At 52.5% G+C, this 21553-nt stretch overlaps 3 protein-coding genes across 8 annotated transcripts in view; 1 reads left to right on the plus strand and 2 right to left on the minus strand.

The window, feature by feature from the left end:
• Positions 1-1554, minus strand: part of LOC101632759 (chromosome unknown open reading frame, human C2orf81) — a 5036-nt gene extending 3482 nt beyond the window's left edge. Inside the window, exon 1 of the mRNA XM_004691365.2 lies at positions 1537-1554. Coding sequence (XP_004691422.1) covers positions 1537-1554 — 18 coding nt within the window. The remainder of the gene's footprint in view (positions 1-1536) is intronic.
• A 186-nt stretch (positions 1555-1740) lies between these two features.
• On the plus strand, positions 1741-5373 carry WDR54 (WD repeat domain 54). 3 transcript variants are annotated; one of them, XM_004691549.2, is made up of 10 exons: positions 1741-1808; positions 2197-2419; positions 2576-2638; positions 2999-3065; positions 3155-3208; positions 3531-3658; positions 4512-4612; positions 4712-4874; positions 5033-5107; positions 5187-5373. In XM_004691549.2, the coding sequence occupies exons 2-10, from the start codon at positions 2198-2200 to the stop codon at positions 5316-5318; spliced, it is 1005 nt and encodes a 334-aa protein (XP_004691606.1). In that variant the 5' UTR covers positions 1741-1808; position 2197; the 3' UTR covers positions 5319-5373. The 3 variants fall into 3 exon arrangements, with proteins under 3 accessions (XP_004691606.1, XP_012586897.1, XP_012586898.1); XM_012731443.1 differs by having other exon boundaries at positions 1747-1928; positions 2139-2419; XM_012731444.1 differs by having other exon boundaries at positions 1750-1808; positions 2139-2419.
• A 121-nt stretch (positions 5374-5494) lies between these two features.
• RTKN (rhotekin) lies at positions 5495-20659 on the minus strand. Of its 4 annotated transcripts, none has more exons than XM_012731550.1 (13): positions 19016-19293; positions 18242-18519; positions 11520-11719; positions 9862-9923; positions 9718-9771; positions 9506-9623; positions 9117-9326; positions 8382-8476; positions 8172-8278; positions 7808-7936; positions 7020-7188; positions 6762-6866; positions 5495-6195 (listed from the first exon to the last, which is right to left on the minus strand). In XM_012731550.1, exons 2-13 carry the CDS (start codon positions 18311-18313, stop codon positions 5870-5872), a joined length of 1647 nt encoding a protein of 548 aa, XP_012587004.1. In that variant the 5' UTR covers positions 18314-18519; positions 19016-19293; the 3' UTR covers positions 5495-5869. The 4 variants fall into 4 exon arrangements, with proteins under 4 accessions (XP_012587004.1, XP_004691608.1, XP_004691607.1 ...); XM_004691551.2 differs by having other exon boundaries at positions 18242-18653; XM_004691550.2 differs by lacking the exons at positions 18242-18519; positions 19016-19293 and adding an exon at positions 20322-20659.
• Positions 20660-21553: the final 894 nt, after the last annotated feature.

The following is a 21553-nucleotide window of genomic DNA, read 5'->3' on the forward strand; positions in this document are numbered from 1 at the left end:
AACAAGGAAGTAGTGGAGTCATAATTCATAAGCAGATATGGCTGCCTCCAAAACCTGACTTTATACTACCTCCCAAACAAAATAATTTGTAACAAAAAGAAAATATCCCAAGTATATAAAAAATTCAAATAATAAGATGAAGAAAGCAAAGGAAACCATTCTCTAAAACTGAAAATGTTGATGATTAATGAACATTTGAAAAAAGTCTAATCTTCAAAACTATCAATTCCAGTTTATAAATACACTCAAAGTCATATTACATGATGATTAAAGGTAATATTTGGAAAGAACTTGCAATAGCATAGAAAGATGATGTGAAGGAAAGGAAAACAACAAAACTGTAATATGAGTATGTTTCTCTCCTACTTGCTTCACTTCTCTATTTTGTGTCTTACAATGACTCTGTATCATATTATAATTTTAAAAAAGTATAGTCTCCCAAAATTCATTTTAGGGACATAGGAATTTACTAGCAGATTCATGAGAGTTTCTTCAACCTGGTTTTCCTCAACCTGATTCCTTCCAAAATTTACATTCAAACACAATCTTCCCAAACTTTTGCCTCCTCACTCCAACATTTTTACCTCATACCTAGTGTTCTACTAAGTTCATTCTTCCCCATAGCTGATGTTTTCTAAACCTCACACTGAACTCCAGATCCCTTAATTCTCATTTTCCCTCTCTGCTGGTGAGAACCGCCCTTGTAGCAACCCCAGAAGATGGCTCAGAGCCTGGTTGAGGTTTGGCCAGAGTAGGGCAGATTGGGCTAGGAGAGGCGAGTAGGTTCCTTAGACTTCCTTTCCGATACTCTCATTTGAAACCTATGATAGCAACCTGGACATGGCTTAACCAGAGGGGTCAGAGATACTGTTCTACAAAGGCTCTTCAAATCGGTTTTTTTCTAAAATTTCTTCAGGGCCGTCCCTGGTGGTGCAACGGGTTAAGGCATAGCACCATGAAGCTATCACAGCCACTGCAGCACGAGTTCAATTCCCAGCCAGAGAGGTGACCCACACGGTGTGGCAGACCTCTCCGGACCCGCCCGCTGCTCCTCTCAGCAGTGTATTTCAGTCAATCTACCTGTTCTGTTCTCCACTCTGTCTCTGGTGAAGCCTCTCACCGCCCCTGCACCTCTGGCCTGTACCCCAGTTCTGTATGCATAAATAAATAACTCTTTAAACAAAAACTGTTGTTTAATCTATTTCTGAAATTCTTAAACTAGTTCATTTGTCTAGCAGTACTCTCCCAATACCTGACCAATTCATTTAAATGGATTTATATGCATTAGCTATATCCAAAGTCACTTCTTGTTCTGGAACTCTGCACCATCCATTTGATCTTTTCCTTCAGATCAAAACATGTGGGTGGACAAGAAGCAGGCTGAGGTTTTCTGCCTCAGAACCAAAGCAGCTTCCAAGGTCACCCTGAACGACTGCAGGTTTCGGGTGGCGCGGAGCAGGACCACAGTTGTTGACACCGCCCTTAATGGCCAATGCCGGTTCTGGTTCCAAATACCCCAGCTGAGCTGAAGCTCACCGAGCCTTCGTGAGCCATCGTGATAGCTATAACTCCAATCTCCGGGTTTCATCAGTTTTCCAGCCTTCAGGGTGTGCCGCCGCCTAACGGTCGCCCCAGCAACCGCGCCGCGCATCAAAGGCTAGTACCGCCCACAGTTGCCTCAGCAACCGCGCGGCGCGCCGCACGTTCGGTCTGCTCGCCCCGCCCAATGACCGTGCGTACGTGCGTCGTCTCTATGGTGGCGGCGGATTCGGAGCGACCTAACCCTCCCGTCAGGCAAGCGGACCTAGGTCAGCTAGGGTGACCTCTCACCTGGGCTGGGTCTTCTGGGAGTGGAACCGAGCCGCGGGAGGAAGCAGTCGGGACTACCCTGCCGCATCCCGCCTTGGCTCCGCCGCTTGGACCACCGGGTGCTGTGCCATCACCGTTCCTCTTCTGGGATTATCCCATCGCCCTATGACTAAGCCCTAGAGCTCTCTTCTCCTGCTCCGCGAGACCCTCCCCACTGCATGTGACCCTACCCCACCACCCCGTCACCGTCCTCCGGGTTCCCATCACATCATGACGCAGTCTCAGGGGTGTACCTCAGGGCTCATGACGCCTCCCTCCCACCCCCTCAGGAATCTCCGCTGTTGTCTGTTTCGCGCGCGCCTGGCGATTCTAGCATCTCTCCTCTAGGATGTTCCGCCGAGAGCGCTGCATCCCCCTTCGAGGCTCTGCTGCCGCCTTGTGCAACAACCTCAGCGTGCTGCCACTGCCAGAGCGCAACCTCACACATTTTGGGGTAGTGCATGGACCCAGCGCCCAGCTTCTCAGCGCTTCCCCCGAGGGTGTGTCCTTAGCCCAACGCCAGCTGCACGCTAAGGAGGGAGCCGGAGTGAGCCCCCCACTAATCACCCAGGTGAGGCAGAGTTGAGTGCTGCTGAACCCAGCACTAACTCCCGTTCTTTGTTCCGAATACCAATGACTAGGCCTTCCCTAATACTCTGAATTGCCATTCTTCTGAGTCCTCCTGCTCTTTGCTGTAACCATTTCTATACTCCACCCCCTCCTCCAGGTCCACTGGTGTGTGCTCCCTTTCCGAGTATTGCTGGTACTCACCTCACATCGTGGAATACAGGTAAGAAAAAGACCTCCCTGCCCAACCCCTCACTAAAGGCTTTTAATGCCCCACATACCTCTGAACACTACCAAGCTCTACAAAAGTGCCCAGCCCACTATTCCTGATTTCTCATTTTTATTCCAATTTCCCATTTCCCAAGTACCATCTCTAATACCTGCCACTTTACTAGCTCTGAGACCTTGGGCAGTTAGTTAGCGCTTCAGAGCCTGTATCCTCTGTAAAATGGGAATAAAAGTAGTGCCTCCCTCCCAGAGTTGTTCTGTTTTAATGGGCTAAGACTAATGTGAAATACTTAACACAGAGCTCAGCAAAGGCCCGCTGCTAGGTTGTCACCTCACCCTTGCCCTCACCTTACAGATGTACGAGTCTGATGGCTCTGTTATGGTCTTTTGGCATGCACTGGACTCTGGAGATGCCTCTCCAGGTACTGCAGGACTTGAGTGGGTGAGGGTAGGAGTTGGCTGGGGCCGGGGGGAGGCACTATTTCTGATAGTGTTTCCCTTTCATACTCAGTGCAAGCTGTGTTTGCCCGAGGAATTGCTGCCACTGGCCACTTCATCTGTGTGGGTGAGGGGGCCAATACCAGGCATTGGTGGGTGCTGGGCTGTAGGGGTATGTATGGGAGGATGCTGAGCATCTGAACACAGCATGGAGGGTTAGATGGAAGGTTGGGAGAGAATAGGGGTCTGAGAGATTCCTAAAGGTATGCAGGGGTTCAGTGGGGGTAGGGTGGGAATGGATAAGGGTAATGAATAGAGGAGAAGGGCTGTCGGAGTGGGGAGTGGTGAGTGGTGCGTTTGTTACTAAGATGTCTAGGATGGAAGAAAGTGCCAAGTGCCTGGAGATCTGGGAGGATCAGGAAGCCTCAAGTGGGGCCCTGGTCCTGCAGGAACATGGTCAGGCCTGGTACTGGTGTTTGACATCCCAGCCAAGGGTCCCAACATTATACTGAGCGAAGAACTGGCTGAGCACCAGACACCAATCACAGACATTGCCACCGAGGCTGCACAGGGGCAGGTGAGTGTATTCCCCTCAACTGGAAGCTAGAAACCTTTCTTACCTAGGGAGGCAGGGGACCTGAGTTCAAGTCTTGGCTCGGCCACTACGCAGCTGAAAGACTTTGGGCATTCTCTTAGCTTCCAGCAACCTCAGGTCCAGTGATGAAACCAGAGATACTTTACAATTACGTGGCATTTAATAGTTCACTAATACTTTTCAATACTGGTGTACATTGAGGAGCCCTGACCGAAGACTTCCAAAGATACTTTCCAGCTCTGAATTGTGCAGCTTCCTTCTCTGGACTTGGACAAATCCTACCTATTCATGCCCACCCTCTTCAGAAAGCCTTCCCCAATTCCAGCTTCCACTGATCTCCCTAGCTGAACCCTGAATTGGTACTGCCCTCAAAGACAATTCTTTTCTCCCCAATTGTATTGCAAATCTCTAGAAAACTGAGTATATATCTTCTAATTATATCCTTCACTGTATCTGGCCCAGAGCCAGGCCCATGGGTTTTGCAACTCTGGGGTTGGAGTTTATCTGGAGACCCAGTCATAAACCTAGTCATGACTGTGACCTGCTCACTGCAAGGCCTCCAAAAGGTCTCAATACTATGTCTTCACTTATCCAGTAAGGATAACTCTATACCCCTCTGAACACATGGTGTGTATATTGCAGGGACTGGGGAATGTGTGATGACATGAAACTCTTAATGAAAGCACAGAAAGCATTTGTGCTCCCTGAGGGAATCCCCGGCCTACAGCCTGTCTCTGGAGAGGCGCAGATGCAAATGCTGCCTCCCTTTTCCTCCCACCCTGTTAACAAGGCCTAGCAGAGGAGAAAGGGAAGCTGATCTTGCCTTTTCTCTTAGGACTGCGTGGCTGACATAGTGACAGCTGATGACTCAGGCTTGCTGTGTGTCTGGCGGTCAGGCCCAGAATTCAAATTATTAACCCGAATTCCAGGATTTGGGTAAGTGAGGCAGAAGGGGCTGAGGCCTTCCTAAGGTAGCCTCAGGGTGGGAAGTGGGCTTGGGCCTGGGGAAATCAAAGTGGGGCATCACCCTTGCAGGGTCCCGTGTCCCTCAGTGCAGCTGTGGCAGGGGATGGTAGCAGCGGGCTATGGGAATGGGCAGGTGCGCCTGTACGAGGCCAGTACAGGAATGCTACATGTCCAGATCAGCGCCCATGCTCGAGCCATCTGTGCCCTGGATCTGACTCCCAAGGTCGGCAAGGTCAGTCTCCTCCATCCCCACATACCCATGGCCCTGGTCTGGGGAGTGGAGAGGAACTCCACACGCCTGTTTCTACCACTCAGTGTAGCCCTGGGCATTGGCCTTTGCCAAGCCCCTCTTTGCAAGCTCCTAATCTCACACCTTGCCTTTTTTTATAGCTACTCTCAGCAGCCGAAGACACCTTTGTACACATCTGGAAGCTGGGCAGAAACCCAGAGAGTGGCTCCATTGAGGTGTGCGTGGTGAGAAGAGCAGAGTGGGGGGTGCCCAAGCAAGCTGCAGCAGGTCCTGAGCAGCCCTTTTCTCCCCCAGGTGGAGCACTGCCATGGTGAGTGTGTAGCTGACACCCAGTTGTGTGGTGCCCGGTTCTGTGACCCCTCGGGCAGCTCCTTTGCTGTGACTGGCTATGACCTCGCGGAGATCCTGAGATTCAGCAGTGTGTGACAGGGAAGTGCCCTCCTTCTCCCCTGTGCTATTTATAAAGTATCCCCTCCACCCAGTCCTTGTGTGGTTACTCAGTATCATGGTCACACTTCATAATGGGTGCACTCCATAAGCGCCAGGGAAGAGGGGCGAGGGCGGGCCCCCAGGCCAAGCAGAGAGGAAAGCCAACCTGCTGGCAAGAACCACGTAAAGGCCGTTGTTAAATAACTTTAATGGTGATGTGGGGGTCACAAGGGAGGCCCATTTCTGCCCAGGGCTCGTCAGCCATCCTCAAAGCTGGTTAGTGCATGAAGGTAGGACAGGGTTGGTTCCAGTTTTCTCCCAGGAAAGGTTTGGGGGATCCCAGACAGCCCCAGAAATGAGTCCTCAGCAGCAGGGCAACCATAACTTAAGAAGGCCTTCTGCTCCCCCTCCTCAGCCTCTTCCCAGTCCAGCAGAGGAGGGGGAGGCCAGGCTGGCCACCCTGCTACAGACAGTGCCACATCCAGAGCCCAGCTGCACGTAGGCTATCTCCTCTTCTGGCCAGATCCTGCTGCCAGCACCTTTCTCTCTCATACTGGTGACTGGAGCCAAGTGCGGGGTGGACCTTTGCTGCAGAGGCCTCTGGACTGTGGGGACCGTGGAGGCAGAGAGGCAGCTGAGTGGGAAACCCCAGGGGAGTGGTCTGGGGGGACAGCATCCAGGGAGAATGTTCGGGGTCGCCCCCAGGGCAAGGGTTGGGTCCGGGCTGGGGCCACTGAGGCAGGCAAGCAGGGCTTAGGCAGGGCAGGCTGGTCTGTAAACACTGATAGCCAGGGTGGGGGTGTCTCCAGTCTCACACCCTCCCGCTGGGCCAGGATGTCTGTCACTGCTGCGATGTCATCCAGCGGCTCAATAGCTGTGGCACCAGGAAGGAGTTAAGGGGAGGGGGCTAGTCAGAGCTCAGGTCTCAGGCCTACCCAGCCCTGACCATCACCTGTCACTGTAATAGGAGGAAAGCAAAGCCTGGATGTCCGCTGAGATTATATTATCCTGCAGGAGCAGCCCCTCACCTGGACCCCCTGGAGCTCTGGGCTCTGATAAGACTGTGGGATATAAGGTGTAGGATGGTTGGGCATGGGAGGGTGTGGGCAGAAATGGGTGAAGAAATCAAGAAAGTGGAGGAAAATGAAAGCAGTGTCAGGCAAGTGAAGCATCAGAGGAAGAGACAGGAATCCACATGCAGAAAGGGAAACAGAAAAGAAATTAGGGAAGAAATTCATGAAATGAATTTGGTTTAGGGGGGTTTGTTTTGAACTTTGTTTAGAACACTAAGAGCTAGAGAAGAAAAAAAAAAAAAAAAACACTACATAACCGAGCTCTTTCTTAGCCCAAAGTATGCTTTCTCTGTTTCCTTTATCTGGGTCCCCCTGAACCCACTCAGTCCCACCTCCCTTCAGGTTCCCACAGCATACTTTCACTCACCCATTTCATGGTACAAAGACCCCTGCTTCGCCAGTGCTGGGGGTGGTTTCCGTGGAGCTGGGGTTTCAATTTTCATGATTTCATCACAACACTGCTTCCACTGACCTGAAGAAAGAACATTGATTGGGGATGGGAGGATGAATCGAGCTAAGAGCCAGGCTGCCCTCTCTTCTGCAACATTCCCTTCCCCATATTCTTGAAATAGAGGCCTTTGGTAAAAACAAGCCCCTGTGGCTCAGCCCAGCCCCCTCCTCTTACTCATGTCAAAGAAAAGCTGCCACAGAGCCTCCATCCAGCTCTGTAGGGCGCCCCGACTCTCTGTCTGAAGGGTGTGCGTCACCTCGTCCTCTGAGTACTGGTTACTGATGCTCAGGGTGAAGGGCCGGCCTGCAGCCTGGTCCTGCTCCCCAGCCCGCACTCGAGTCTCCTTCAGGAAAAAGAAAAGGCTTTCACCTCCGTCCTTGTTACAGAAGTCAACAGTGACAGACTTGATCCCCAGCCAAGGAGGTGGCCCATATGGTGCAGCAGACTGCTCCTGCCTTGCCCGCTGCTCCCCTCATTAGCTTATTTCAGTAGACCCACCAACTCTGCTCCCCACTCTGTCTCTGGTGAATCCTTTAGCCCTCCCCACATCTCTGGCCTGTACCCTAGCTCATGTATGCATAAATAAATAAATCTAAAAAAAAAAGTTGGCAGGACAGCCTGCAAAAAGACAGGGTGGAAAAGCAGGAAAATAAACCAGGAAAGAGGGAAGTAGATGGAGAATGAAATCTGAGCGGAAAGCTGGAAGGAGGACGAAAAATCCTAAACTGGGGGTGAACTTGTCAGAGACTGGCAATAAAAAGGATGATCCTATTTCAGTGATGTCGGTGAGAGAGAATATGGTCCCCTCAGCATTCCTGGCCCTACAGCTGGTGTGGTGTTGTTAGGAGCAGGAGGCTCACTTTGATGGCTCTGAGCTCTGCACCCCCATCCCCAGGGTCCTGAAGGTGAGGCCCACCCCAGGCCCTGCCACATGGTGGCTTCACCACCAGAGGATCCATCACCTTGTTGATTGCAATAGTCAACAGCGGCTCTGCCCCAGTGTCTGCGTCTTCAGGTTGCCGGTAACAGAAGAGGTTTGTGCCTTTCAGGACTCCATGCACTCGGACCCAGTCCTGCAGCTCCCCAGCTTGCTGCATAAATGACTCATGGTTTCCTAGGGGAATCCCAGCCCCCAATACCCTTCCTCCCAGGCCCAAAGAAGATCTGTTCCTTTCTGCCCACCCTCTGTCTGATCTTCTTCTCATCTTGTCATAGCCCTCCTTCTTCCACCCAGATCTTGATTTTTCATGAGTGTCCGACTCATAGGTGATCTAGCTCTTCTCGGTCTTTCTCCCTGTTCACTTGTGATTCTCAGGACCCCCTCACCTGTACCCTGAGGGTACCACTTGCAGCAGGCTGAGTCATGCAGAGCGGCTGAGCCACCAGGCGGCAACACACGCTACCATAAAGGGGCAGCCAGTCGGGGTTCTCCTCTGGGGAGGAGGAAGTGTAGGGTGAGGGTGGGGAATGAGAAGAGGACCATTCAACGGCCCCTCTTTTCACCATCCAGTGTCCCCCACGCACGCACATACTCACCATGGCTGGCGAGGGTGAGGTCGTGTGTGCGGAACCCATCTTGCACGGCTGCCAGGGTAAGTGAGGTGTGAGCCAAGAGGTGGTAACGAGGGCCACTGTAGGACAGATGGGGAAGTGGGCCGCAACTGAGTGAGGCGCGTGTGGGAGAGCAAGAGCTGGCGGGGCCAGGCAGCCTGCCGGTGGGAAACTAGCTTGCCATCCCCACAGGGGTTGGGAACAGACATTTATTGTGTTCCTGCTAAGTCCCTGGTCCTGTGCTTTATACATATTATCCCTCTTATGCCCATGACAACCCTGTCAGGTTGGTGGCAATCTGCAGCTAACACATGAGCAGCTTGAGGCTTAGAGAGGTTAAGAAATTTGCCCATAGCTTATAACAGGTTGCTGGAGCTGGAATTTGAAAACATCTGTCTCCAAAGCAGCATTCTGTCTACTACTCTAGAGGTCCTCAAACTGCTCCTTAGAGAACCAGTGGTTTCATATGGTGCCTTTAGGCACAACCACATGGCCCAGACTGTTCTGTAGTCACTACAAAAAAAAAAAAAAAAAAACTAGTTAACACTCTTAGCTGTCCCAGCATTCCTGGTGGTCCTCTCAGTTGGCCTCAGCACAGCTCTGGGGTACAGGCCAGAGTGACTTCCATCTCTGTGGCTGCTGCTCGTTCTTGCCTGATTGCATAGGTCACCTATGGCCAGTTATGGGCAGCTGAGGGCAGAGAGCGATGCAGGGCCTTACCCTACGGCTGGGGTGGGAAGCAGGACGGGACTGCTCCCTGAACCTCCAGCATTCTCCAGCGATGCCCGGATGCGTCTCCCAGAGGAGCGACCCAGCGAGCTGCTGAGTTTGGTGGCAAGCCTCTTGGGGGCACCAGCCAAGGCCCCCTCCTCTTCCACGCAGGCCCCGTACAGCTCTAGCCGCAGTTCAAAGTCTGGCCCTGCCCCGTCACTGTAGGGGTGTGGGAGGAAGAAAGGAGGATGGTGCTTGGGAAGTCCAGAGAGGCAGGAAGGATGTTGTGCAAGTACAGAACAGCTCCACGGGGCAGGCCCAAGTCCTCTCCTCCCACTCCCCTGTGGCTACAGCACCTCTGCTTGGGAGCAGAGTAGAAAAAGGAAGGCGCTACTCACAACAGCACGTTGTTTTGAAAGGAGATGTCCGTGAGGGTCCTGTCCACCAGGATCATCTCTGTGTCCTGAATGTGTCCCCCTAGCTGCAAGAGCAGGAACACAGCCCAGCGGTGCAGGTCTGAGGACAAAGACTAAACTGGTCAGGACGTAGCCCCACGAGTCTCCAACTTCAAGGAAACGCCTTTGAATTTGTCCCAGGGTGTAGAACTCACCGCCTTTGTTCTTGAAATACTCTGTGTCCTTCCACATGAGTGGAATCCGGAGGTCTAAGGGGCACAGAGGTAGGAACAGATGATGAGACAAGGGGGTTGAGGCTGAGCAAGGGGGTCCAGCACTGGGGTAGCTGTGCTTCTTACCAGAGATGCAGACCCTGCCACGACAGGGGGAGCGCTCAGCAGGGGTTCCGCTGTCAGAAGGCCTGTGGGCAAATTACAATGTCCTAGCTGGCCTCCAGACGGATTCCCCTTTATCCCAAGGGTTCAGGGACACCCAGCCCCATGTCCCCAGCGAGGCTGACAAAGCAGGGCTGATGGACTTTTAAGATTTGTTGATTAAACCCAGGAGGTTGCTGATCTTGGGGACACTTGAGACATCAGCTGATCATATACGCAGTGCTCAGAGTTCCTTCCCACCCGAGTACCCTCCCAGTCCACCTCCACACCCCTGAGAGGGACAAGTGAGGCCTTGAGGGGATAGATGCCCATACAGACACCCTTCCCAGGGCCTTCTCCATCAAACCCCAGGCTTAGAGGCGTTTGCAGACTTTCTTTTCAACAAGGGAAGCAGCTCATCTCTGCTCCCTCGTCATTTCTTTGACATAAAAGGCTACTGGGTCAGTCAAAAAGCAAGTTGACTGCTTTGATGAGAAGAAAAAAACACAATAGGGAATATTTATGTTCCATTTGCCAAAAGCCCCTGCGCCTCCCTCCCCCTCAGCTTTGATTTCTCCCTAACCCTCCTGGTTAGGTGTGCGAAGCTTCCCAGTGCCCCCACTCCCAGTCCCTCACTGCAGGGCTGCAGACCCCTGCCTTCTCCCCTGCCTGCCCATCATCAGAGGTGACAGCCAGTTACCCATGCTAATTCATCATGCTGCTAATGTAATTGGTGACTTAGGGCCTTAAACTAAATGACGGCGATGGCAATGTGCTTCGCTTTCAGGGTGGTGGGATGTCCCTGCAGTCACGCTGTCTAAGCCATGTGGGAACTCAGGCAGGGCAGAGCACGCTGAAGGCCACTCCCAAGAGGCCCAAACTCACAGGGGAAGCTGTTCTTCCACCTGCTCGCCCTCCCCATGAGGGCTTCATGGTTAAGCTGTGGACTGCTTCAGGCAACCTCTTGTGTCAGCCTTCATGGATGAGCTGGGGTGGACACCATGCTAGTAAAGGCTGGCACGGTCTCCCCACTCAGCCTCATGGGATCACTCAAGCTGCCCTGCTAGAAGTCAGTTCTCCAGTTGACCAGCTCATGCAAATTAGGCAATTCTGAGATTGATCAACTTGCCAAGCATTTTCTCCAACGTTTTAGATTTACCACAGCCTCACCTCAACCATTTCACTGAGATTTGTCCATCAGCAGTCCTTGACAGTGTAGCTTATGTTTCACATTCAGAAGCTGAGCCCTTTTAGGACACACAAACTAGTTAATGTGAAGAGATAGGTTTTCCCTTAAGCAATTCGTTCCTTTCCTTTCGCAGTCCCTGCCTCTGATGGTGACCCCCAGAACTATGTTATTCTATGCTAAAGTACCTTTTCAGAAACCAGCCAGTCAGTCTCATCAGGGCAGGGCTTAGCAAGTCAGCGCTTTTGCATCACTGCCTCAGCCTTTTACCTGATGCACTGGCTTTCCTGAGTCCAGCCCTCGTGACTCGCCAGCGCACTTGGGGCAGCACAGCTCGCGATGTGACCAAGATATCTTCCAGGTCCCAGAGGGGGAGGTCATGTTCAGAGTAGTCCTTATTCCATGGACACACATACCACCGCCTTCCCCCAGGAGGCCTGGCCTCCCTTGTGCTCACCTCCGGCCTGTCTTCTCCAGCACTTGTGCCTCCTTACGCCGCTGCAGCTCGCCCATGTAGCTGAGGATGCGGCTGTTGCATACCAGTAGGCTCTTGGTGGCCTCCAGAGCCTGCTCACGCTGGGAACAGGCTGCCAGCAGCTTGCAGGCCCCTTCCCTCATCCGGATCTCATGGTCTAGCTTTCTCTGCAGCTCAGTATCCTAACCAGAGTGGGCGGAAGAATGAGAAGGAAAGGTGAGTTGGACAGCACCAGTTCCCAAATGGCTGTGGCCCAGGAGAAATAATAATGTTGCAGACAACTCAGGAGCAAGGTTAACTCAACCACGGCCACCCAAGAATAACTTTATCAAAATCCAGATGCCTTCATGTATTTGGTGGTGGAAATATAAACTCCTTCAGCCTCTTTGGGTGCAATCTAGAAACTACAAATTCACCGATCCTTTGCTTCAACAGTCCAATGTCTCAAGAGTTTATCCTACAGTTACATGTATGAGCAAAGCCATAGTACAATGTATTCACTGCAGCATTTTTTAAACACTAAAATTAAAAGCCTTTCAGTGGGCATTGGTTCAATAAGCTACAGCACATCTATATCATAGAACGCAGCAGATTCATTTAAAGAATGAGGTAGACGTGTGCAGATATGAAAAATTCAAAATATATGAAATGAGAAAAGAAAGCAGAACAATGTTACAGCATGTTGCTACTTGTGCCTAACAGGTACATGCATATACAACATATTCATAAAATGGTCAGAAATGGAAAACTGACTTATGATACTTGCTATCTTGCTTATGATACTTGCTTCTTTACTACTGTACTACTGAAAATTATCTTGCCTTAAAAAAATAAAAAACTTATGAGTTAAAAAAAAAATGAGCAGGCCTCCCCTGGTGATGCAACAGGTTAAAGTGCAGCACTACAAAGTTCTCCACAGCCACTGCAGCACAGAGTTTGATTCCTGGCCAGGGAGGTGACCCACATGGTGCGGCAGACCTCTCCTGACCCACCCACTGCTCCCCTCAGTAGTGTATTTCAGGCAATCTGCCTGTTCTGCTCCCCACTCTGTGTCTGGTAAATCCTCTCACCCTCCGCACCTCTGTACCCCATTTCTTGTATGCATAAATAAACATTTAAAAAAAATTACCAAAAGCACCTCTCTGTGGCTCAGGGGTTAAAGTCTCAGTGCTATCAGGCTATTGCTAGCCACTGCAGAGGAGGTGACCCACACAGCACAGCAGACCTCTCTGTCTCACCAGGTGCTCCCCTCAGCAGTGTATTTTACCTACCTATTCTGCTCCCCACTCTGTCTCTTGTGAGTCATCTACCCGCTGCACCTCTGGCCTATGCCCCAGTTCTTGTATGCATAAATTAAATAAAAAATAAAAAGCTTTAAAAAAAATATATCAGGCCCAAGTCAGACTTGACTAACAGCATATAAGAGAGGAACACATGTATTTTATTTTAAATCCCCACATGATTCTGAAGTGCAGCCAGGACTAAGGACCACCAACTAAAAGGAATGAAAACATAATAAAAGCCATCATGGGCTACCCCAAAGAGTCAAGTAATGAGGAGGGAACATCTAGTGGGTAAATCGGGACCAGTAGAGAAGGAGCGTACCACCTGCAGAGTTCACCCCATGCTGCACAGGACCCTGAGCATACCCCAAACTAGTGATTCAACCTCTGCTGACCCTCTGAACTTAAGGAGTAAGGAGAAAGGCAAGAAACAGGTATGGAAAGACAGGAGGGCAGAAGTGAGAGGCTGGGCAGACTATTGTACCTAAGGACCGAGGGGAGGCAGTGGGACAGGCACCAAGATTCTCAGGAACATTCTTTCAAAAAGAAGGCCTAGAGGCCTTGGCACAGAGCAGAGATGAAAGCACCAGTGTGACAGGATAAGTTCATCCCACAAGTCTTGAGACACTGGGAAGGAACTAATTTTAAAAGCCCTGAGCATTTTACTCAACCTCCCTCCATCTATAAAATGAGGATGGAAAAAGCCCTTATTTCCTAGAGTTCAGCAAGACAGCAGTGTAAAGCATTTAGCACATCCAGCACATGGTATTCATGAGTGGTGGGGGCACTTTTTTTTTTTTAAGATTTATTTATTTGTGCATACAGAAATGAGGTACAGGCCAGAGTTGCAGGGGTGGTGAGAGGATTCGCTAGAGACAGAGTGGGGAGCAGAACAGGCAGATCGTCGGAAGTACACTGCTGAGGGGAGCAGCGGGCGGTCAGGAGGGGTCTGCCGTGCCATTGTGGATCACCTCTGGGGCAGGGACTGAACTCGTGCTGAAGTCGCTTTAACTTCTTAGTGATGTGCTTTAACCTGCTGAGCCACCAGGGAGGGTCCGGGAGCACTTATTCCAATAATGTTACTTTATCCAACAAATACTGGAGCTTCTCTTACTGGCCAAGGCACTTCATTTAGAACCCAGCTGGGAGGTAAGAGATGCAGACATTAATGGCTGCTCTCTAAGTGCAGTGACATGGCATAAACATATAGAAAACAGATCCTGTTTGTTTCTGGCCAAGGTGATGGGGAAGACTTCAGAGACACAGTGGAAGACTAGCATCATTACAGTGTACAGAACAGTTCAAGAGGAAAGCCAAGTGGAGTCACTAAGTTGGAAGACAAGGGTGAATGTGACCACCCAAAACTTGTCTTCTTCACATCAGCTCTCTTCTGCACCCTGTCCTTGCTTCTGTCCTTGGTGGCTCTAGCCTTCAAATCTCTAAGACCTGAACGCCCCAAATTCCTGCTTCTAGAAGCTTGTCCAACCTTCTGCAGATTCTTGCTTCTTCACTTTCTATTTCCTGGGGCTAGACCATACTCTCATTCATTACCCCTCACCCCAGCACTATCCACCTGTTTCCTTTCCTGACCTTTTAGAAATATGCCAAACCAGTTCCAATGCTACCTCTACCAAGAAGCCCTCCTAGACTACACCCCCCCTTCCTGCATACACCTGTCTGCATCAGTGTCCCACCTCTGCTAAGCTTAGCCACTTGCCAATACATCCCATTCTACCTCCAACTTCTACCACAAACATCCCTAAATGAGTGAGGAGGGGGCAGAAAGGGGTCCTCAAGCTCACTCCTGCCCACTCAGTCGAGGAGGGGGCAGAAAGGGGTCCTCAAGCTCACTCCTGCCCACTCAGTCCTGCCCCAGCACTCACAGATCATTCCCTAGCCCTGTCCACTGCACAAATGGCACCAATGGGTACCTCACTGCTGAGTCTGGGAAAGGAAAAAGGATCCCAGCCTTGGTGCTGTGCTTGACTCTAGGAGGTAAGGAGGCCCCTGCAGCCTTGTGCTTGTGCTTCAAAGTGACCCCTCAGGAAGCGGATGGTGTATAAATTGGAATGACTGGGGCAACAGAGAAGTTGCTGGCCATGAAGAAAACCCTGCTAAGGTAGGACTCCGGGCCCAGACAACACCCCACGCACACTCCGATTCCACCCCCACTGCAGAGCCTTCTGGCGTGAATCCAATTTCCCATGACCCCACAGCAAGGAACACCCTAGAGAGCCCCATTCCCTGACCTTTGGACAGAGCATCCCGAGGCAGGGTCCAGATCACCACACCTTCCCCATCTCCCCATCCCCATTACTCCTCATTGCCCCCTCTTCACCCACACACCCCTCTCCGCAGGCAGGTGGCATTTTCACCATGCTCTCCTGGGAAAGAGCCCAGAACTGGACTCCAGCCAGACCTGGGTCAGGCCCCAGGGGGCTGAGGACGATGAGTCAGGACAGATGCTGCAGCATGCACTAGGCGCTCTGGACATCCTTTCCCACCCCTCCCCTTCTTGTCCCCCCCCACCCCCGACTTCCTGCTCTGCCTCTCATCACCCCATCCCTTCAGAATCTCTACCAGGCCTAAGTTCCTCTCGTGGCTTAAGAGCTTAACTAGCTGTGAGAATTTAACCTCTGGGGCCTCAGTTTGAAAGTGGAATATTCCACCTTCTTCTTAGCTTAGTTGGACGAATTTGTGGGCTCAGCATAAATTCAAAAATAACCTTTCTCATTCTTACTTCCCCTTTACTTGCAGCTTACATTCACCTTCCCCAGAAAGTCTTTAGATTTGTTCTTCTGTGGCTACACTCTTGCCAATCTCTGAGACATCAATGAGTCTCCCTTTTGGAGGGAAGAGGAATTGTTGAACAGCACCCACATGGCTGAAACAGAGGCAACCAAAGTGAAATCTAAGCCCCCACCAAGACCCCAGAAGTTAGGCAGTCCTCCCATGAAGGAAAAGTTACATGGAGGGAAGGTGCTGAACATGTAAGTAACTAGACTGGCTCTATCCAATAAAATCTTCTGCAGTGACAGGAATGTTCAGTGGCCATCTAGCCCTTGATCATGACTACAGCAACCATTGTACAATATTCTTAAATTTTATTTCATTTTAATTTCCTAAAATTTGAGTTTAAATAGGCAGGGAGGCTGGAGCCTCTCTGGTGGTGCAGTGCTATCAAGCTATCAAGCTTGAGTTTGATCCCAGCTATGGACAAAGAGATGACCCACATGGCGCAGCAGACCTCTCCTGTCTCACCCCACTGCTCCCTCAGTAGTGTATTTGCAGTAGATCTGCCTGTTCTGCTCCCCACTCTGTCTCTGGAAAATCTTCTTGCCTCTACCCTCCACATCCCTGGCCTACCCAACCCCCCTCCAGTTCTTGTATGCATAAATAAATCTTTAAAAAAAAAATAAATAAATAGGTATCTATAACTGTTAACATAAAGGGGGAGGACTATAGATGGCAAATAGATTTCATCTCATGTGCCAACACAGGATAATTTGTAGTGTCAGAGCCCCACTGGCTTATTGGGCCCCTTTCTGCACATTAAGAAAAAGTGACTCTCTCCAGGCAAACAGCTAGATAAAAACAGCTCCTCTTGATGCAGCCGCAAGTCAGGCCAGGACTCCTGCCTTTGCTCAGTGCCCTTGTGAAGGACACAACCTGCACAATTTATGCCAAGATTGTGCTAAAAATGATTTTGAGTGCACATCTGGACGTGATAAAGAGTGCCACTGTTGATTAGTAATGTCTACTGTGACCCAGGGAGCTGTGACAGGACCTACGGGCAGCAGAACATGTGAAATAAATTGTCACTCCTGATCTGAACATGTTACAGTCCTGCCTCTGACCTGTCTCACCAGCAACCCCCTGCAAGGTCCAGGCAGTCATTCCCACAGCTTCCTCCATCTTTCCATAAAGAAATCTCAACAAATGACCACACCAACCCGTGGCCACACACCTGGAAATCATCTTGGAGTCTTCACTTTGTCTTACCCATCCATCAGCAACCCACGAGATCTACCACCATCACTTGAAATTCAGCCCCTTCTCTGTCTCCACCATGAGCACTTTAACCACATAGCCAGGTCCACTCCCCTAAGGCTGTCACAGCCCCCTACCTCTCCCTTCTAGTGGCCTTCTGCTACCTCTCATGTCAGCCCTCTTCTCTCCCACCCCCGAGCATGCCTAGCCTATTCTCCACAATATTCATCATTTAAAATGACAGTGAGTCGTCTACCCGCTAGAAATCCTTCTGTGCATTAGCACCATACTTCCAGTAAAATCAAGACCCCTCTGCCCATTGGCTTGACCCCAACCACTGTGTTCTAGCTAAACTGGCTTTCTTTCTTCCCTACAATCTTATCACCCTCATCCTCTTGTAAAGGTCTTTGAATGTGCTATGCCCTCTGTCTGAAAAACCCCTCCTCCAGTCTTACACATCTCCACATCCTCTGGTCTCCTTCAGAGACCTCCTCACACAGGCATTCCTGACCTCTACATCTAATGCTGCCACCCCCCATCTTATTTTTATTACATCTCTCTGTTTTCATTATCATTTCACTATATGAATTTATGTCCGTGTTTGCAGGTTTATTGTATGTTCCTCCAATAGAAGAACCTTTCTTGTCCGGTTCACTGAGGTTGCCCCTGGTCGAGAAAGTAGGTGTTCCACATATGTGTTTAAGAATAAATAAATGAGGCCCTCCCTGGTGGCGCAGCAGGTTAAAGCACAGCACTAAGAAGCTAAGGCCACTTCCGCATGAGCTCGATCCCTACCTGCCCCGGAGGTGACCACAGGGCCCAGCAGACCTCTCCTGACCCGCCCGCTGCTCCCCTCAGCAGTGTGCTTCGTCTATGTGCCTGTTCTGCTCCCTACTCTGTCTCTGGTGAATCCTCTCACTGCCCCTGTACCTCTGGCCTATACCCCAGTTCTATATGAATAAAATAAAATCTTTTTTTTATAAAAAGAATAAATAAATGAATAAACAACTCTGCCATTTCCAGGGCCAGTAGATTTCCATTCTGCCCCAGAATCCCCTTCCCTTTTTCAGTTAGTCCATAGCCTTCCTGCAGACCTCTCTCACATTGAACGCCTTTCTTTCCATCCTGTGGAAGAGCCCTCTGTTACAGGACACACATCCACACCCACCCACAGAGCTTCCTTATATAGGTATAAAGCTTCCTTCCTATAAACATCACCAATATGATGTTCTGATTGGCAGCACTGAGCCTGGGTCCAGACACAGAACCCAATGCAGGGCATTCTAAGTCCACACACAGCACCCAATGCAGGGCATTCAGAACCACACATCCTTCTCCCCACTCCTCCCTCAACTCCAGCTGGGAAGGGTAAGGCAGAGACAGGGCTGGGATGCATGCAAAGGAGCAGTGGTCCAGGGGTGGGGGCGTTACCTCCAGGCTGAGCGCCATCTGCCGAATGTAGAGCATATTCAGGTCCTCCAGGATGTGCAATCTGTCCTGCATCTCTGTGCCCCCTAATGCCCCTTCCCTTGTCGAGCCCTCCAGAGGGAATGGGGGCGGGCAAGCTCTGCTGTGCCCCACAATTTCTCCTCCCACAGTTCCCCTGGTCTTGAAAGAAGTAGGCAGTTCTTGAGCAGAGGCTGCCCTTGTCTCTGCTCTGCAGACCCCTCTGGCTGCACACCTTCCTTGCCTCCCGCGGTTGCAGGCCCCTGGTGGGAGGCAGACCAGGGAAGAAAGGAGGGCGAGGTGAGGAGGAGCCCAGCTCCAGGAAGGGAGGCCAGCTGCAGAGGGGACTCTGGGCACAGAGTGTCCAGTCTTGCTTTGGTGGCAGCTGTTCTCCCAGCTGTGGAAGAAAAGGGCCCTTTCATTCCGACTCTGGTCCCTCCCCAGCCCCCGCCCACATCCCTGGCGGAGTGGACAGAGAATCTGTGTGCCAGTACAGCGTGAGGGGCAGGCACAGCTGGAAGGGGGCAGGGAGGGGGAGCCTCATGCAGGTTCCAGAAAGTCCTGGGATTTGTCCTAAGGCTGAAGTTGTCTGAGCGGTCTCTGGCTTAGTTGGAAGAAGAGGAATTGAGGTGACGACTTGAGGGGACAGTGAACCCTTCGGGAAGTGGGACAAAGGGGCAAACGAGGTCCAATCCTCAGAGCCACCTCTCCCAACTTGGAACCCCCATCCAGCCCGCCCCACCCTGGACTCACAATTACCTCGTTTTTTCCAGTAGCTGGGAGGAGAGGGAGGGAGAAAGCAGGGGTGTGCCTGTCTGCTGCTGCCCCCGCTCCCCTCTGCGGGCCCCTTCCCTTCCAGACAGGAAACCAGCCCCGATTCCCAGCCAGCTGCAACTTTGCCTATCCCCCTCCAGCCCGGGCCCGCGGAGTCACACTCCCCTCGGTCGCCGGCCGGGCCTGCAGCTCCGCCCAGCTCCTCCGCGCGAGCCGGGAGGCAGGGCTTACCCAGGGGCCGGCCACCGCTCACAAGCCCCTCCTCCGGGTCTCTGGGCCTCGCCCCTCTCTCCCCTACCCTGGGTTCTCCGCTGAGTACTGCGGGGGGTGGGGGGGACCCGGACCCGAGAAAGGTCCACTCCTCCAAGGTCCGCTAGCTTCTGAGTCAGTGAAGCCCCGGGACACCGGGACTCCGAAGTGAAAGGGCCTTTGTTCTGGGCCAGCTTCGGGGGGAAAGGGCAGAAGCCAGGCTTGGAATCCCAGCCCGGAGGGAGACGGGGGCGGGAGGAAGGGCCCCTCACTTAACCCTTTGCAGACCCAGAGGGAAGGAGAAGTGACCTTGTGAACAGCCGCCTCGCTGTCGCTACTCAACCTCAGCCCCACAGCTTTCGGCTCCTCCCAAGCCTCTTAAGGGAGTTATAGGTAGGGCTCCGACACGCGCAAGGTGTGGAGTCGTCAGACTGGAGGCAGGACTCCTCTTAGGCCCTAGGAAAGGAGGCTGAAAGTTCGGGTGTGGGAAATCACCCATATCGCTCAACGGGCGTGTCCAAACACACACAACCCCAGTCCTTCGGGAGCACAGAAACAACAGGTGGGGAGGCTGCAGCAAAGGACGCAGACCTGCCCTAGAAGTCGAGATTGCTGATGAAGTCTGTTCCAGGTTGTGGGATGGGCCTGGCAGCCGGAAAGGGCACGGCGCCCGGGGCAAGAGTCCGAGCTCTTTGTTGGAGCCCGCCTACCTGCCCACCACCATTTGCCAGGGGTGGCCCGGGAGGGGCCGGCGTCTAAGCATATTTTTGGAAGTGAGCCTGAGGCCCCTTCAATTGAGCGCAACCTGGAGTTGTTCCAGGCGGAGGCAAACCATCCCAGCTGGGCCAGGGAGTGGCTGGGATGGCACCGGTCCGATCAGCGCGCAAACGGTCCGCTTCTGACTTTTTAAGTCTACAGCAACCGGTTCGCACCCGCACCGCGGCGCCTCCGCCCCTCGGCGCGCGCTGGGCGGGGTCGGGGACGCGGCGGCCGGGGGCTGCGGGAGCCTGGGGAGGGGTAGGCAGAGGCGCCGGGCTCTCACCTCCGGCTGGTCGCAGAAGAGGCTGAGTCGGAAGCGGCCGCGTTTGAACTCCATCTCCAAGGCCGAGCCCCTGGCCACGGTGACCCGGCTCCGGTGGTTTCGCGTGAACATGCTGGAGGCTCCGCGCTTTTGCCCGCGTCCTGTGCTCAGCGCGCCGCGGGGCTTTGTGGCGTTTCCTCGGCTTCTATCCCTCGACGATCTCCCGCTTGTCCAACCGGGAATCTCCCGCTGCTGGGTGCCCAAACCCCGCCCCCGGAGACAACACCTGGGCCGGGCCGGGCGCGGCACCCTGCTCCTCCACCCCCGCCAACGGCCCAGCCGGCCCAGCCAGTCCCCGGAGCGCCAAGCACCCCTGGCCGACAGCCCAACAGCCAGGGCACCCTACGACTCGAGTGTGCTGCGGGGGTGCACCATCCCTTCCCGGCTGGGTCGCAGGCGGCTCACCTGGACAAGGGGTGGACCCAGAGAAGCCCCACCCCACCGACCGCCCCCACCTGGCAAGTTCGACTCCCAGGGCGCGGAAAACCCTGTGGCCACTGGGAACGCGGCTCAGCATACAGTGGCTCGAGCTGGGCCCTTGGGACCGCGCCCAATCTTATCTCCAAGCAACTCTGGACAATATCAACGCCCGAAGTCCCGAATGTCCGTGCTTCGTACCCAATCTTCCTTGGGCTCCATTCGACAGGGATCCGCCCATCCCGAACGACCACAGTTCTTTAGGCAGTGCTTAAGCGCGTCTTGGAACCCGGTTCTGTCACTAGTCGCTGATCTTTGGTTCCGTCATTAACTTTCCCAGCTGCAGTTTCCTCATCTGTTTAATGGGTGTTACAGTAATTTTCTCCACTCCTCCAGTCGCTGTGAGGATTATATCTGAGAAGGAACGTAAAATACCCAGCATAGTGCCTGGCACAAGACAAGTGCCCCAAAAGAAAGGAAGCTATGGAGAAAAGGAGCAGGCGTTGCTTTTTTTTTTTTTTTTACCTTGGGTGGGGCCCCAAGGGACCTCAGCGCCCTGCACCCAGCTGGACCTAAAGTGCCTTAAGAATGCCAAATGAGGGGCCCTCCTTAGTGGAGCAGCCGTTAAAGCACAGCACTGAGAAGCTAAAGCCACCTCAGCATGAGTTTGATCTCAGCAATCCACATGGCATGGCAGACCTCTCCTGACCCACCCGCTGCTCCCCTCAGCAGTGTACTTGTCAGTCGGCCTGTTCTGATCCCCACTTTGAGTCTGG

This window comes from Condylura cristata, unplaced genomic scaffold, assembly GCF_000260355.1.
Source record: "Condylura cristata isolate star-nosed mole 26May11 unplaced genomic scaffold, ConCri1.0 scaffold00031, whole genome shotgun sequence".
In the NCBI taxonomy this organism is placed as follows: domain Eukaryota; kingdom Metazoa; phylum Chordata; class Mammalia; order Eulipotyphla; family Talpidae; genus Condylura; species Condylura cristata.

Coding starts and splice junctions, on each gene's coding strand:
- WDR54 (XM_004691549.2), top strand. CDS start 2,198: ATGTTCCGCCGAGAGCGCTGCATCCCCCTTCGAGGCTCTGCTGCCGCC. Junction 2,420..2,575: donor GCCCCCCACTAATCACCCAG/GTGAGGCAGAGT, acceptor CCCCTCCTCCAG/GTCCACTGGTGTGTGCTCCC. Junction 4,875..5,032: donor TGACTCCCAAGGTCGGCAAG/GTCAGTCTCCTC, acceptor CTTTTTTTATAG/CTACTCTCAGCAGCCGAAGA.
- RTKN (XM_004691550.2), bottom strand. CDS start 20,432: ATGTTCACGCGAAACCACCGGAGCCGGGTCACCGTGGCCAGGGGCTCG. Junction 11,720..20,321: donor TCTTCTGCGACCAGCCGGAG/GTGAGAGCCCGG, acceptor CACTCTGGTTAG/GATACTGAGCTGCAGAGAAA. Junction 6,867..7,019: donor GCAGCTTTTCTTTGACATGA/GTAAGAGGAGGG, acceptor TTCTTTCTTCAG/GTCAGTGGAAGCAGTGTTGT.